Source organism: Rousettus aegyptiacus, unplaced genomic scaffold, assembly GCF_014176215.1.
Source record: "Rousettus aegyptiacus isolate mRouAeg1 unplaced genomic scaffold, mRouAeg1.p scaffold_m13_p_3, whole genome shotgun sequence".
Classification (NCBI taxonomy): domain Eukaryota; kingdom Metazoa; phylum Chordata; class Mammalia; order Chiroptera; family Pteropodidae; genus Rousettus; species Rousettus aegyptiacus.
In genome coordinates, this window is record NW_023416306.1 from 152,882,779 (window position 1) to 152,899,826 (window position 17,048).

A 17,048-nucleotide genomic window follows, 5' to 3' on the forward strand; every position below is an offset into this window, starting at 1 on the left:
TACTTGGATATATTTGTCCAAGTGTATTGAAATGTATCCAAAATGGATGCATTTTATCGTATGTAAATTATGCCTCAGTAGATTAAAAATAGAAAAGGCATGCAAAAGGATATGCTATTTAAATATGCAATATGGAAAATATTAAGGTTTTCTTTGTGGCCTAAGATGGTCAATTTCGTGAAAGTTTCATGTATACTTGAAAAAGAAGTATGTTCTCTGTTATCTGAGTATTGTCAAGGCAAAAGTTTTGATATTCATAAGATCCATCTGATTGTTTAGTTTTTTTGTATCCTTTTTTATTTTTTACTCTTTGACCATCTCAAACTAATGGAAATATATTAGTTTCTTCATATAAGTGTATTTTGTCTATTTCTCTCTGCATTTCCTAGAGTTTCCACTTGATGAAAGTTACTACTGTGTTGTTTTGCCCATGGATTCTCATAACTGATATATTTCTTGTGAATTGTAACCTTTAGCATTATAATATATCCTTTTTTGCCTCATTTAATGCTTTTGGGCCTGAATTCTATTTTTTCCCATATCACAAATAAGACCTCTGCTTTCTTTCTCTTTATAATGCATTTGCTTTCTAAACCTTTGTCTATCCTTTTATTTTTAGCTGTTTTGAATTCTTTATCCCCAAAGTAAGGTGCCATTGCCTGTTTTATCTTGTAGGCAGTATTGCTAGAGACTATTTTATGGACTACTGGTAGATTTGCTCTTCCCCACCACCTTTGAAGTTAGGGGTGGCTATGTGAGTGAAGATAACATATGTCATTTCTAGGCAGAATCTTTAAAAGTCATTTTGTGATTAGCAATGCTTCCTTTGCCCTGCCTTGACAATCATGAAAATATAGAGATGGAACCTGCTTTGCCTGGATCCCACGGAACATCCCAGCCTAATGATGGGAACATCAAGGTGAATTATAAGCATTTGTTGGTTTTAGGCCACAGATTTGGGTTGGTATTTTTGTTTCTTTGTTTGCTTTTATTACTGTAGCATAACAGCCTATACTAACTGATAAAGTACATGTTTAAAAGTCTGGGTTAGAACAATTAGACAAGAAAAAGAAATGACATTTAAATTGGAAAGAAGTAAAAATATTTCTGTTTATAGATGATACGATCTTATCTGTAAAAACCTCTAAAAATATCATGTTTTAAAACTGTTACAACTCTAACAATTTCAGCATAATTTCAGGATACCACATCACACAAAAATTAGTCACATTTTAAAATACTGACAATGACCAATCAAAAAAAAAAATTAAGAAAACAATCCAGTTTACTATAGATCGAAAAGGATAAAACGCTTAGGAGTAAAACCTAATGAGGTGTAAAAGACTCATACACTAAAAATTACAAAACATTGCTAAAAGAAATCAAAGAAGATACAAAGAAATGGAAAGATATCCTGTGCTCGTAGTTAGGAAGACTTAGTATTGTTAAAATGTCCATTCTACCCAAAGATATCTACAGATTTAATGCAATCTCTATCAAAACCCCAAAGACATTTTTTTGGCAGAAATGGAAAAAAAAAACTAACATTTATGTGGACAGACTAGGGATCCTGAGTAGCCAAAATAATCTTGAAAAAGGACAAAGTTGGAGGCCTCACATTTCCTGATTTCAAAACACTACAAAGCAATGTAATCAAGACAATGTTATTCTGACAAGGTGTGTGTGTGTGTGCATGTGTGTGTGTTTGTACCAATGGAACAGAATAAAGAGCCCAGAAATGAACCCTGTATATATTGCCCAGTGATTTTCAACAAAGGTGCCAAGACTACACAATAGGCAAAGGACAGTCTCTTCAACAAATGATATTGAGAAAACTGGATATCCACATGTAAAAGAATGAAGTCGGACTGTTGCCTTATACCATATACAAAAATTAATTCAAACTGGATTAAAGACCTAAATGTAAGACCTAAAACCATAAAACTAGAAGAAAACGGGGAAAACTTGAGGACCTTGGATTTGGTGATCTCTTTGGTATAACACCAAAAGCACAGTCAGCAAAGGCAAAAGTCATCAAATGGGAGGGCGTCAAACTTAAAAGCTGTGCAACAAGGGAAACAACAGTGAAAAGGCAACCTATGGAATGGGAGAAAGTATTTTGATACTATGTATCTGAAAAAGAATTAAAATCCAGAATTTATAAGGAACTTCTACAACTCAACAACAACAACAAAAAAGCAATTTTAAAAATGGACACAAGACTTGAATAGACGATTCTCTGAAGAAGATAAACAAATAGCTAACATGTACATAAAAAGATGCTCAACATCACTTAAGAGAAACGCAAATCAAAACCATGAAACATCACCTCCCGCCCATTAGAATGTCCACTATCAAAAGAACAAAATAATAAGTGTTGGTCAGGATGTCCCAACATTCTATTAATTGGAACACTTGTGCACTGTCGATGGGAATTTACACAATGGTACAGCCACTGTGGTGGTTCCTCAAAAAATCAAAAACAATTACCATGATCTAGCAATCCCACTTCTGTGTATATGTTCAATAGAATTCAAAGCAGGGTCTCAAAGATACTTGCACACGCATGTTCATTACAGATTTATTCACAATAACCAAGAGGTGGAAGCAACCCAAATATCCATTGACAACTGAATAGATGAAGAAAATGTGGGATATGCATACACTGGAATATTACACAGACTTAAAAAAAAAAAGAAGGAAGTCCTGTCACATGCTACAACATGGATAAACTTAAGGACATTATACTAAGTGAAATAAGCCCACAAAAGGGCAAATACTAAATGATTCCGCTCATCTTAAAGTAGCTAAAATCAGAGAAAGTAAAAAGGTGGTATATTTAATGTGATTTGCTTTCTACTATAACAAGAAGTACATAAAGCAATCAAAGCACAGTGAGAAATTAAAGTTTAACTATCAAAAGAAGTCGCATACCCTTTAAGAACTGATTTATTGATATCCTGTGGGACTTTTAGACACAAGGCCCGTTGGCTTTCGGAGCTAGGTGTTTGGGGGGACCCATCCCTTATGTGGGAGCGTTAAAAGTTGGAACAGTAGATTTGTGGTCCAAATCCTTGGCTCCCCAGGGAGAGCCTAAGAATTGAGGATTCTCTCCCAATGGTGGATCTAAGCTGAGGGAGAGGTTCATGGTGAGAGTGTGTTTTAGCTTTTCCTAACCATTTTGAAGTATTTTCTCATTTCAGCCAATGTATAGGAGTTACTCAGCTAGTATCCAGATTTCTCTCAGGAAGTTTGCTCTGTATGTAGCTGTACATTCTGTGTGTCTGTGGGAGGAGGGACATTCAGAAGCCTTTATGTCATCATCTTGGTCCCTCACCTTGGGAAATATATGCTGAATGCTTAGGTGTGAAGGGTCATAATATCTTCGAAAGACTGTTTAATGGTTTGGGAAAACAGGTAGGTAGGTAGGTGGATGGGTGGGTCAGTTGGTAGATGAGAGAGAGAGAGAGAGAGAGAGAGAGAGAGAGAGAGAGAGAGAGAGAGAGAGAGAGAGAGAGAAAGAAAGAAAGAAAGAAAGAAAGAAAGAAAGAAAGAAAGAAAGAAAGAAAGAAAGAAAGAAAAGAAAGGAAGAAAATGATAGATGTGAAAGAGGGAAGGAGAGAATGTAGCAAAACATTAACAAATGATGTGCCTAGGTGAAAGGCATTAGGGGTGTTTACTATTCTTACAACTTTTCCATAGACTTGGTATTTTTTAATATAAAAATTTGGTGGAAAAATAAGTGAAACATAATAGAGAGAAAAGATAACCCACAGCAAAGTGTCAAGAAACGGGGTCTAGAGCATAAGGACAGGATAAACTTGGGACAGAAGAGCCACTCAAACTAGAGGATAGGAGCAAGAGTGGCTGCCGGTAAAAGGTGATGTATGAGCACGAATTAAAGGAGTTTGTGCCTGCTGGTCTCAACTCTGAAGTTGAAAGCAAGACCATATATTGAGAGACAAGGCTTGGGGTAGCGGTGGAGAATTGAAATAGCTACCGTAGTGAGTAGGATAGGTCAGTGACTTATAATGTCAAAGTAATGCTGAGAACCTAGGCAAGATTGCAAAACCTAAATTATCAATGACACCAATTGCATGTTATGTGGTTTCTCCAGAACCATTTGACAAAAAGACAGTGAATAGGTGGAATGATCTACAGTTGGTAATTTACAGAGCAAATAGAACAGTAGAACGAGGAGTTGAGGATGAATGCAAGAGAAATTGAATTGATGTGACATGGATTCAGGAATCAATAGGAAAAGAATTGATAGAAAAGTAAAATCATGAGAGACGTGGTGAACTGAGGGAAGGAGATCAGTCAAAGGACTGAAAGCTCAAGAAGTTTGATGAATATATATATTAAAAATTATGAAATAGGAAAGCTATAGAAATAAAAGATTAAGATAGGTAATTGGAATAAGATATCAGAAGTGGAACTCTGCCAAAGATAATAGCTGATGTTGCATTATGGGCACCAATCGTGGATAAGGATTGTGATGAAAGAACTTTGAGCCTAAGTTCAGTAATTTTTCCATCTGTATACTGAACAGGAGCCTAGTATGAATAGCACATCCATAAGCCAATTCTAAGCAATTCCTTCCATATACACTGCCAAGTTGATACTTCATAATCAGCAAACTTGACTACTGTTAATTGAGTCAAGGGTAGGGCATCTTACCCACAAACATCCAATCCGGAGATTGGCCAGGCACTCATGAGGTAGCCTGTCCAAAGGAAATAGATTCTCTCTCTGGGGAATTTAAATATCAAGACATGGAGAGTTCAACAGCTGTAGTAAGAGCAAAAACCATACATAAATAAAAGCAGGGGTGCACCTGACACATGAGTACCATGATGGCAGAGTCTTGTGATAGGAATTGATCAAGAACTTCCTAATCCTGAAAGAGTGACAGCTCTGAGCCTTCCAGTTCCTGGATGGGCCTTCTTATGCAGGCCTTCTTTTGGTGCCAAGTGCGGTCCCTGAGTTTCCATGGGACCAACCTATATGTCTGAGATTCCTATTTCCATAAGTATCCTTAGAATATGTATATCTCCACATTTGTTAGGGTGCTTCCCATGCAAGTAGCAGAAATCCTAATAAGGAAATACATCCCAAGTAATAAGAATTTCAAAACTAGTGCCCCTTTATGCACAGCACATTCAGGGTTGAAGCTCTATGTCCCTCAGTTCTGACCTCCCTCTTTTGCCTTTGTCGTCAAAGCCACCCCCCCCCCACCACCAATTTGGCTATAAACAGCAACTGGAACAACGTACTTCTTGTTCACAATCATTGGAGAGAAAGAGGGCCTCTTCCTCAACCATATAATAAAAATCCTCCCCTTCAATATGACTGTGCCAACTTTTGGCAGATGCCAATGTTCAGATGGCCAAAGAAATGCCACGTCCTCATTAGGTTAAGATAGAATCTCTAAGCCAATAAATGGCAAGGAGGATGATACCACAAGGGGATGATACTATTTAAGTCAATCTTAAATTAAGTGGGACCTACTCTTCGAGCTGAGTGTTTGAGGTGGAACTATACTCGTTAGAGCTATGTTTTAGAATGTAGGAAGAGTGAACAGTCGTTTTTCTAAGTTTTTCTCAACTAACTCACTTTAACATTTCTCCATTCTCTTTTAATTTCCCCATATAGAATTTCATAATACTTAATACATTCAAAGATATATATTTATATTAATATTTAAGTATATATTATGTGTTTTTAAATATATACCTTTGTATGATATACATGTGTATAATGTAAAATATTGCATAGAGTATATTTAAGGTATAAAGAATATTATCAAAATGAACACCCTTACATCCATTATGTAACTTAGGAAAAAGAAGGTTACCTATCACTTTGAATCTTTCTGCATACAGTCAGTAATCCTCTCTGATTACATTCTCTTCTCTTGACTCCACCTTACCCTCTGAGGTCCTAGACTTTGTATGTCACCCTCCTGAGTTTCATTATAGTTTTACCCACTACTTGTATACCTTAACAATATGTTGGCAATGTGTATGTTTTTGAGCTGTCTATAAATGAAATCATGCTATATGTGATCTTTTATTGTGGTAAAATATGCAAAACATAAAATTTATCATTTTAACCATTTTTAAGTATACAGTTCAGTGACATTAAGTACATTTGCAACCATCACCGTTTATGTCCAACTCAAATTTTTCTATTTTCTCAAACTGAAACTCTGTACTCATTAAACAATAACCACTGATTTCCCCCTTCCCCCAGCCCCTGTGACTCATGATTCTACTTTTTGTCTCCATAAATTTGACAACTCTAGGTACCTCACATAAATAGAATCATACAGTATTTATTTTTTTTGGAGGGGGGACTGGCTTATTTCATTTACCATAATGTTCAAGATTCATCCATGTTATAACATGTATTAGAATTTCCTTTCTTTTAAGGCTGAATAATATTCCAGTGTATGTATATACCATTTTGTTTATCCAATACTCCGGCAATGGACACTGGAGTTGTTTCCACATTTGGCTATTTGTGAATAATGCTGCTATGAATATGGATACATGTTTTCAATTCTTTCTGAAATATTCCCTGTGTATATAGTATTTTGCAACTAGCACAAAAAGCTTTTATGTTCGTGGTATTCATCCATGTTAATATGTGTAGCATTAGTTCACTCAGCTAATTGCTGTGTATTTCATTGTGTGAATATTAAACAATTTGTTTTCCATTCTTGTATGTTGATCATTTAAGTTGTTTCTAATTTTTGCTACTACAAAAGGGTTGCATTTTTTTCACTCTAGTCCAATATGTATACTTAGAAGAGAAATTGTGTCATAAGACATTGTGTATCTTTAATTATAACAGATAGTAGCAAATTACGCCTTAAGTAAACATTTGCACTCCCACCACAGTGTATGAGAGTTTCTGTTGCTCTATAGTCTCACTAGAACTTGATATTGTCAGTGTGGTTGTTACTGTCCATTGTCCCCAGCATCCACTCTCCCTTCCTTCCTTCAATGGTAGATCTCATGTGTTTCAGCTGGGTTGCTTAGGTAGAAATTTTATTTCCTACCCTTCCTTGCAGCAAAGCATTGCCAACCAACTAAGTTATAGCCAAGGACGTAACTTAAAGTCATTTGTATCTCTTCTGGGTCAGGACCTTAAGGCATGTTCCTCAACAGGTTTGCTACCCTAACTCACTCTACCTCTCCACTGGCAAGATGCAGATTTAATGGGAAGAGCCAGAGCAGCCACCTCGAACTTACAGATGGAAGCTTTACGTTGAACATAACAGTTTTGGACTCCTTACCTCTGAAATGCTCTATGACTGAAAAATGAACTTTTGTTTAAACCATTGTACTCTAGTGTCTCATTGTTTTGGCAGCTTAGACTGCATCCTAATTAATACATTTGTTCTTCAATTTTAGTCTTTCCCAATGTATCCTTGCTCAGAAAGCCTGTGTTTATTCTTTCAAGATTGTTTTGGTGATGTTCTTTTTACATTTGGTCTATACTGCTAAACACCTTTTTATGCCCATGTCTTTGAGCACGTTTGCCTGGAAATGGTGGCCCTCCCCCAGGGTAGTGGGTATGTGTTGTTTTTGATTGTCCATGTTCTCTCTTTCCTAACTGTACTCCCAGACATTTTTCTCAGAATGTTACACTTTCCCAAATGTTGTGCAGCTCTCTTAGGATTTAGAGCAGAGTGTCCGGCATTTTCACTATAAAATAAGCTGAAGGGAGCACTAGGGACTCTTTCTTCCAGATCCTTCCTCTCACCACCCCATATATCTGAGAAGGCATTGAATGATTGAAGGGAAAGAAAAAGAATTGAACTTTATTTATTTATTTATTTTTTACAGCAAGCTTTGATGGTGGAATAGCTCCTGCCTTGTCTTTTTAAGTTTTAGCAGTTGCTATGGCTAACTTCTAAAGAACTATAACAGATACAACCATCTTTAAGTTCCAGGCTCTCCTAAACTGTGCAGCTGCATAGGAATGTTTGGAAGGACAGACTTCATGTGATTGAGATTACTTATGAACACCTGTGGGGTTCTTTAACCTAAAATGAGAACGTAACTCTCAGCATAAGAATGTCCAAACCTGTAGAGAATTTTTATTTGAGCCAAACAAACAACGTGCTGGGAAGGAAGATCTCAAATGCTCCAGAGAATGACAGTTTTGTAATTTCTTTTATACATTTGGAATTAAGGAGGGAACTAAGGAAGATTACCTGAAGGTGGGAGAAAGCAAGGTGTGGAAATCTCTGTGATTGGATTACAGGATAGTTAACAAGATTACGTGGTCCATTGAGGATTGTTATCTTGTTTGTGAAATTCGTCTGAGTTGAGGATTGTTATCTTGTTTGTGAAATTCATTTGAGTTGTTGCATGTAGTCATATATAGTTCATTTTATTGCTGTTTTGAATTCCATTGTATAAATATACCACAATTTGATTATCCATTCTAGTATAAGTGGGCATTTGGGTTGTTTTCCAGATTCAGCCATTAGAAATACTGCCACTATGAACATTCTTGTACATGTTTTCTGGTGAACATATGTATGTATTTCTATTGGATATATGCCTACGAGTGGAATTCCTGGGTCATAGGCCATGAGTCTGTTCAGCTTTGGTAGATACTGCCAAATAGTATTTCAGAATGGCCACCCCAATTTACATTCCCAACAGCAGTGTATGAGAATTCCACTTATTCCACTCTTGAGCTTGCAGCTGCGTAACTCTAATCTCTGCCTTGACCATTACATGACATTCTGTGTGTCTATGTCTTCACATGGCCATCTTCTCATAAGAATATCGGTCATATTGGATTGGGGCCCACCCTACTCCAGTATGACCTCATCTTAACTAATTACATCTACAACAACCTATTTCCAGATAAGGCCACATTCAGAGGTAGTAGGGGTTAGAACTTAAAAAATATATCTTTTAGGGAGTGGGGGTACACAATTCAACCCATAACAGATGTGATGGTAGTGGTCATCTGTTCTTCAACTTTTCACCATTAAGTGTGATGTTTTCTGTAATTTTTTTAGTAGACCCTCTTTAAGATTAAGGAAGTTCCCATTCAGTTCTGATTTGCTAAGCTTTTTGAAAACCATGAGTGGATGATAAAATTTATCATATTCTTTTTCTGCATGAGAGATTACCCAATTTTCCTCTTTAGTCTTACTATAAGGAAATACATTTTTTCATTTTTTTCAAAACAGAATTTCAGTAAAAAATATTAAAAATACAAGTAACTGGGATTCCTGAATTGGGTAATGCTGTTTTTTGATCTGGATAATGGTTACATGATTGTGAAAATTCACTAAGCTGTACTCTTATGTATAATTATATATGTGTGTGTGTGTGTTATACTTTGATAAAAAGTTAAAAGAAACAACTAAATTCCTACTTGAGAATGAGAGGCTCTTCTGAAGAATAGTCAGATGTCCCACTTTGCCCTCACACCCACCTTCTAAGAGAGATAATAATATGGCAGCAAGGTCAAATTTTTAAGTGGTGCACAACCGACACACTGACACACTTAAAATTTTCAGAGTTAGGTAGTGTTTTCATAATTCGGTGTGTTTCAGCTTTGTTTTCCAGTGATTCATTCAAGCCAAAGGAGTTCGTATTTAGTATTATGCGGAGAGATTGTATTATTTTCTAGGTCCTACTCTCTAGACGATCTTTGCATGTTTTTTGATATCTTTACTTTAGCTGAGATTCTCTACTCTGAGTTTTGATGTGTTGAGTAATCCTAAAGAATTCCGTTTCTCTCCTTTTACAACTGCAGATGTTATTTTTCATATGCCTGCAGGAATTGGTATAGTCTTGCGTTCCGTCTTCAAAATACGTTTCTACTCTTCACAGATTTGTTCCTAATAGGATTTTTTGTTTTAATTGAATTAAGTTTGTTTACTTAATTTGAAAAGAACTGACATCTTTACAATTTTTCTTCTTTTCATTTAGACCATGGTAAACCTCTTCATTATTTCAAGTCTAATTTTATCCCACTAGGATATGACTTGGTATGGTTCTGTAGTTTTCTTTGTATAGATTCTACATATTTCTTATATTTCTTATTGGAGTTGTTTCTACTTGTTTCATCTTTTTCGTTGTTGTTGCGATTGTCGCTATTGTGAATGGAACCCCCACCCCTTTTTTTTTTCATTCAAAAATGAACCCGTGGAGTAATAGGATCTCGGCCACCCCTTTCAGCTATGAGACTCTATGGTTCCTCGGTTGTACGAGAGCGTTCTACTCGCACCTACATTATCCGAACCTGAAGGAAGATGGCAACCGAGAGTCTCCAAGCACAGGGTCGCTCTATCTCGCCTTTGTTCTCCTCTCGGTGGCTACTGCGCAGGCGTAGTCGTCCCAGTACCAACCCCGCCTTCCCGGTCGCGGGCCGTGCTCGGTAGCGCCGGCGCAGTGGCGCGCTCCGTTTACACGCTCCGGGGCCTGTAGGCGCCGCGAGTTCCGGCTCTCGCCGTCGCGGCCGCAGGTCCTAGAGGTCGGTTGCGGCGAGTAACGGCGCTGGGACGAGCCTTGCGCTTACTTCTCCGATATGTACCCGAATTGGGGCCGATATGGCGGGAGCAGCCACTATCCGCCTCCGCCGGTCCCGCCGCCACCGCCGGTGGCGCTTCCTGAGGCCTCGCCCGGGCCTGGGTATTCGAGCTCGACGACTCCAGCGGCCCCCTCCTCCTCGGGCTTCATGAGCTTTCGCGAGCAGCACTTGGCGCAGCTCCAGCAGCTGCAGCAGATGCACCAGAAGCAAATGCAGTGCGTGCTCCAGCCCCATCACCTTCCTCCGCCCCCCCTGCCGCCCCCGCCGGTGATGCCGGGGGGCGGCTACGGGGACTGGCAGCCACCGCCGCCACCGATGCCCCCACCACCTGGACCGGCCCTCAGCTATCAGAAGCCGCAGCAGTACAAACACCAGATGCTCCACCACCAACGAGACGGGCCTCCTGGTTTGGTTCCCATGGAGCTGGATTCCCCCCCTGAATCTCCCCCTGTACCGCCCGGGTCCTATATGCCCCCGTCTCAATCTTACATGCCCCCACCTCAGCCGCCACCCTCTTACTACCCTCCGGCCTCGTCTCAGCCCTACTTGCCTCCCGCTCAGCCGTCCCCTTCTCAGTCCCCACCTTCTCAATCCTACCTGGCGCCTACCCCTTCTTATTCTTCCTCGTCTTCCTCCTCGCAATCCTATTTGAGCCATTCCCAGTCTTACTTGCCCTCTTCTCAGGCATCTCCTTCCCGCCCGTCCCAGGGCCATCCTAAATCCCAACTACTAGCTCCTCCACCACCGTCCACCCCTTCTGGGAATAAGACAGCTGTCCAGCAAGAACCTTTGGAGAGTGGAGCCAAGAACAAGAATGCTGAACAGCATCAAGCTGCCCCTGAGCCAGATCCTTCTAAGATGACTCCACAGGTAAGAAAGCATCTACCTGAGCCGCATCTTTTTACCTAGAGGTCCCTAAGTCAGGTTTCAAGACTTTAACTATTACTTAGCCTAATTCCAACACACTGTGACTAGCTAATTTATACTCCAAAGGATTCCATAAGACTCCCAGGTCTGACTTCCCAGCTTTTTCATGAGCTAAATGTGGATTATTAAAAGAAAGTGTTTGAAGATGTTTCTAGGCACCACAGAGTAGTGGGGTGGCTTAAGAGTTACTTCTCAGATATGTCCCTTAGTTTCCTTTGACTAACGGCTCAGATTTTGTTGCTATTGCAAAGGGCTTTGTTTTAACATTGTATTTTAAAACTAAAAGTTTCATTGAAGAGGTAGCATAAAAAAGAAGCTTCGGTAAGGTCTGACACTTGAAATGCATATAAACTTTAGGACCAGTTAGTGTCTTTAAAAAAATTAGTGGCCACCGATAGCTGACAGCTTCTTCAATCAAATGAGGGATGGAAATACTGTTCCAATCGGGAGCATCCTAATCATGCTTATAGATACATAGGCAATGCATAGGGGAGTCTACACATTTGACCCTTTTGGAAGTCTATTGGTTATTTAAGAAATTGACCCATACATGCGTTTCTCATATCAGCTAAAGATGTAAGAGAGAACCAGTTTGCTGCATTGTATTGTTAGCATTCACTCCAGAGTAATAGCCTTGGAATTCAGCCTTGGAATTCATGTTATCTCCTCATTCATGAGAGCCATTTCTTTAAACTTCTGTTTGAAGTGATGCTTCCCACAGAATGGTCAAAGATTGAAAAGATTGATAGGATAGCAGTAATAAATGAATTCCTCCCTTAAGAAAGAAGATAGAACTAAAGTAGAATAAGTCATTTCTTATTATGATTTCTTAAAATATACTCTTAGCAATTACTAATCTACTTTAGATTCCCTAATGAAAACAGAGAATCTTTTAATCTACAAACTTAGATTTACATATGAAAGATTTCCAAAAGATAGGGATGCAATATTTTAATTTTACAGCAGTTTGGGCTTAGAAATTAAGAACATAAGCAAGCTGTGTTAAATAAGCAAGATATTTATGTGGCACATCAGGAGAAAACACTTGAGAAACTAAGGTAAAACAGTAGGATAAGTAATTCTGTTGGCTTACACCAAAGTACCATCCTACCAGATTGTTTTGCCCAGATTCCTCTGTTACACAGAATTTGCCTCCTTTTCCACCTCATTCTGAAATTTCCAGTGCTTTTGTTGTTAAACACTTTCAGGATTAGTCCAAGCTAAAATATGACATTTGTATTTTCATCTTAACTGTACTGTTTTCCTGGTCTTTTAAAGAGACAAATGAATTGGTTTTGGGGGAGTGAGGGACAATCAGACCTGTCTTTAATATAAGTACCATGAACACTACTTTCACTTGTCTGCTTTAACACCCTTTGTAGTGAACTTCTTTTAGCACTTTGAGTATTCATTGCCGCCATTCTTTGGTGGGAGCCAGAAAGAAAGTGGGAAAGAAAGTGGTAGAAGATGAGGCTCGAGAGGTGTGAAAGGGCCAGATCAAGAATGGCCTTGTAAGTCTCTACATTCTTTTCTCCCTTATAGTTATGTTGCTTTCAACCCTCTTTTCTCTCATAGTTGGATTGCTTTCAAGGCACATTTCAAATATTAGGGTCTCTATGAAGCCATGCTAAGCTCAGCCATCTGGTTTAGTTCTGTTTTTCAGATTGTAAGTCCCTTGCAGACAGGGACTATTTCATTCATCTTTTTATCCCCCGTAGCACCTAGAACAGTGCCTTGCAAATTGTAGGCTTTCCGCAAAGGTTTGTTGATTAAAAGTGGTCATGTTCTGGTCTTAGGAAGCTTTGGTTTATTAGACGACAAACATTTTCTTCATGCCAGTCCCAATCTCTGACAATCCTCTGCATATTTATTATTATTTGATTCATATTTTGTTTTCGGAAAATGTCTTTTTAAATTTTCGTGGCGAAAGATTTTCAACGTAACTGTAGTCTCCCTCTTTTTGCAGTTTCTCTTTCCACGGTGTCAGTTACCTGCAGTCAACCGTGGTTCAAAAATATTAAATGGAAAAATCCAGAAATGCACAATTTAGCATGCTTTCTGAGTGGCATAATGACATCTTGTTCCATCCTGTTCTGTCTCACCTGGGACATGAACCATCCTTTTGTCCAGCTTGTCTACACTCTGTCAGCTACCCACCTGTTAGTCGTTAGTAGCCCTCTCAGTTACAAGATTGACGGTTGCAGTATTGCAGTGCTAGTGTTCAGGTAACCTTATTTTAGTTAATAATGACCCTAAGTGCAAGAGTAATGATGCTGGCAATTTGGATATGCCAAAAATAAGCCATAAAGTGCTTCCTTCAAGTAAAAAGGTGAAAAGTTTCAATTTAATGAGGTTGCCAAGGTCTCCTGTAAGAATGAATCTTCTATGCGTAAAATTGTGAGGAAGGAAAAAAATTTGTGACAGTTGTTGAGATCACATTCACATAACTTTTATTACAACAATTGTTATAATTGTTCTATTTTATTATTAGTTATTGTTGGTCTCTTCTAACCGTGCCTAATTTATAAATTAACTATCATAGATATGTATGTGTAGGAAAAGACATAGTATATACAGGGTTTCGGTGCTATCTGCAGTTAAGGGCGTCCACTAGGGGGTCTTGAAACATATCTCTCATGGATAAGGGGGAACTACTGTACAGAAAAGTAGAGAAATGATATTCTTCTCATATACCTATCATTCAGATTCAACAGCTATCAAGATTTTGCAGTGTTTACTTCACCTAGTCCTTTTTTATTGTTCCTGCTGAAATATTTTAAAGTAAATATTAGACCTCGTGTTATTTCATGCCTTCACTCTTAGACATCTTTTTAAAAAAGACCTGCTTTTAAACAAAGACCTGCTTAGCACCTGACAAAATTAAGTTTCTTTGTATCATCTAATAACTAATTCATTCAGATTTCCCTTATTGTCTTAAACTGATGGAATTCAAAATAATTCCATGATATCCATGCTGAAATTTCCCAATGGATTCAATAATGTTTTGTTGGTCTGTTCAGATTAGGATCTAATATAGACATTTTGGAGCAGGATGATTTATTGTTATCGGGGCTGTCCTGTACATTGTAGGATGCTTAGCAGTATCTCTGGCCTCTACCTACTAAATGCCAGTAGCAGCCTCCCAGCTCTGACAACCAGAAATGTTTCCAGACATTGCCAGTAATCCCCCAGGGATTACTGTTGAGAACCCCTGATTTAGATCAGTCTCTCCTAATTTCTTTTTCTGTGCCCTTGAACTTGATGAAAAATCTGTGTCAGTTGTCCTGTAGAACATCCCACATTCTTGATTTGTATGCTGTCCCATGGTGTCAGTTGACTTGTTCCTATCTCTTCCGTGTTTTTTGTAAACTAAAAGTTAACGCTGACGCCTTCTTAGATTTAAGCTCACCTTTCTTTTGGCAAGTGGACTTTATAACTTAGGTAGTGCTGTATACTTCATTTGCATCCCTTCAGAGGAGGCGCTCAGTGCCTGGTTGTCCCACTGTTAGAGGTGCCAAGATTGATCAAGGAATGACAGTGCGGTCCCTCCACTGTAAAACTTCCCATCAGTCTTGCATCCGATGTTTCATCTAGTGGTTCATCCATCGATGGTCTTTGCCTGAGTAAATTACTTCTTTAGTAGAGGTTGTAACATGGTGATTTTTTTCCTCACATTTCTTCTACATTCATTATAGAGAATTCTGTAAAGAAAAACTTTCACTTGTGAACTAGGACTATTTGATTAGAAATGCAATATAGCAGAGACAGGATAAATGCTTGATATTCTTCCATTTAGTTTCTAGTTTTCAGAGTTAAGCGTTAGTGATTTAATGGAATGTGTCGTTTTTCAAGAATTAAATTTTCTGAGTGTTTAATGGACTGACTAGGTAAAGTACATACTAACCTTTTCTGTGAATTGTGATTTTATTCTTTTATTCTTAAAACTTATTTAGGAAAAGCTGTTGACTTTGATTAGAGTTTTTAGTCATTTATTTAATGTTTGTGTATTTATTGAGTAGCAGCTGTGTGCTTAGTACTGGAGATGTAATGGTGAACAAGATAGACATGATACTTGCCTTCATTGACTTGTTCTCATGGAGGGAAAAAGACATTTAATAAGGAAGGGAAGTACAAGGTGCTATGGGATTATAAAATGATCACTAGATTATTTCGTAAGGAATAGGAAAAGGCGAGCAATTATTTAGCTCACCATTATATTCATAGTGCCTTGCTCAGGGTAGGTGAAGAACAAATATTTTAAAAATGATTGATTATAGCTGGGTGTTCTAACCTAAGTGAAGAGAGCTCCCTTTGTAAGTGATATTTAAGTGAAACCCAAAGAATGGGTAGAAACCAAATAGAGCTCAAAGAATTAAGTTCATAAGGCTTACTGAAAGTTCAGGGTGACAGTGGCGCTCACAAACCAGATCTGGAAGGGCCTATGTGGACTCTGTCTTGCAGGCACTAGGAAACCAGTAAAAGATTTTATATAGGCAAATGTGACATATTGGCGTTTTTAAAAGCTCACTCTGCTTGCTGTGTGGAGAGTGGAATCAAAAGGAGCAAGAGTGATTTAGAGAGGATAGTTAATAAATAATCCAGGCAAGTGGTAATAGTGGCTTGGATTTAGATGGTGATCGTGGAGATAGAGAGAAGCGGAAAGGCCAGAAGAATGTTTAGGTGCTAGACTCCAGTTGGAGAATGAGTTACGATAGCGGAGAGGGAGGCCTCGATGATTCCTGGGTTTCTGGGATCAGCTGCTAGGTGGATGGTGGTCCCTTTGACAAACAAAATAGGAAAACCTAGAGGAGGAGGAAGAATAGGTCTGGAGATGAGGAGGAAATGGTGAATTAAATTGTAGACCTCCTGAGTTTCAAGTCCTGAGACATAAGAATCCACAGAGAGATGTCCAATTAGAAGTTAGATATAGGTGTGGAATCTAAAGGTGAAATGGGAGAAGATGTAATAGACTTGTGAGTCATCAGCATAAAAATGGTATTTGAAGACACAGAAATAGATGAGGTCTCCCAAGGAGTGTGAAAAGTAAGAAGCGAGGTTAATGGACATTGAGCCTAGCCTTGCAGAATCACAGTGTCTAAGGGAACCAATGGAAGTAAAGCCAAATAGGTAGATGGAAAATCAGGACAGTGCAGTGGCACACAGGTGAAGAGAAGACTTTCTAGGAGGAGGGAGTGGTCAGCTATGTCACAGACTGCTGAGTGGTCAAGCAAGATAAAGCCTATGAGTTACCTTTTGCCTTTACTGACATGTAGATTATTGTTGACCTTGGCAGGAGCAGTTTCATAGTGACTGAAGCCATATTGCATTGATTTGAGGAGTGATGGAAGGTGAGGAAATGGGGATGGTGAGTATAGACAACTCTTTCAAGAAGTTTGACTGAAAGAGAGAGAGAATGAGGACAGGAGTTGGAGGAAGGGGTAAAGAATTTTTTAAAATAGAAATCCAATATGTTATTTTGCCAGGTTCTCTCCCTGACCTCCTTTACTTTGGGATGTAAGGCATAGTGCATTTAGTGTTACAGGCATTTA

At 38.6% G+C, this 17,048-nt stretch overlaps 1 protein-coding gene across 4 annotated transcripts in view; it reads left to right on the forward strand.

Annotated features, from left to right (window-relative positions):
- The first annotated feature begins 10,409 nt into the window (after positions 1 to 10,409).
- Positions 10,410 to 17,048, forward strand: part of YLPM1 (YLP motif containing 1) — a 57,412-nt gene continuing 50,773 nt past the window's right edge. For 3 of the 4 annotated variants that reach the window (XR_001595542.2, XR_001595541.2, XM_036238417.1), the window contains exon 1: positions 10,410 to 11,442. Coding sequence is in view for 2 of the 4 variants with exons in the window: in XM_036238417.1 (XP_036094310.1) it covers positions 10,570 to 11,442 (873 nt within the window). In the remaining 2 variants the exon portion in view is untranslated. The remainder of the gene's footprint in view (positions 11,443 to 17,048) is intronic. The other variant, XM_016134359.2, reaches the window with a different exon arrangement.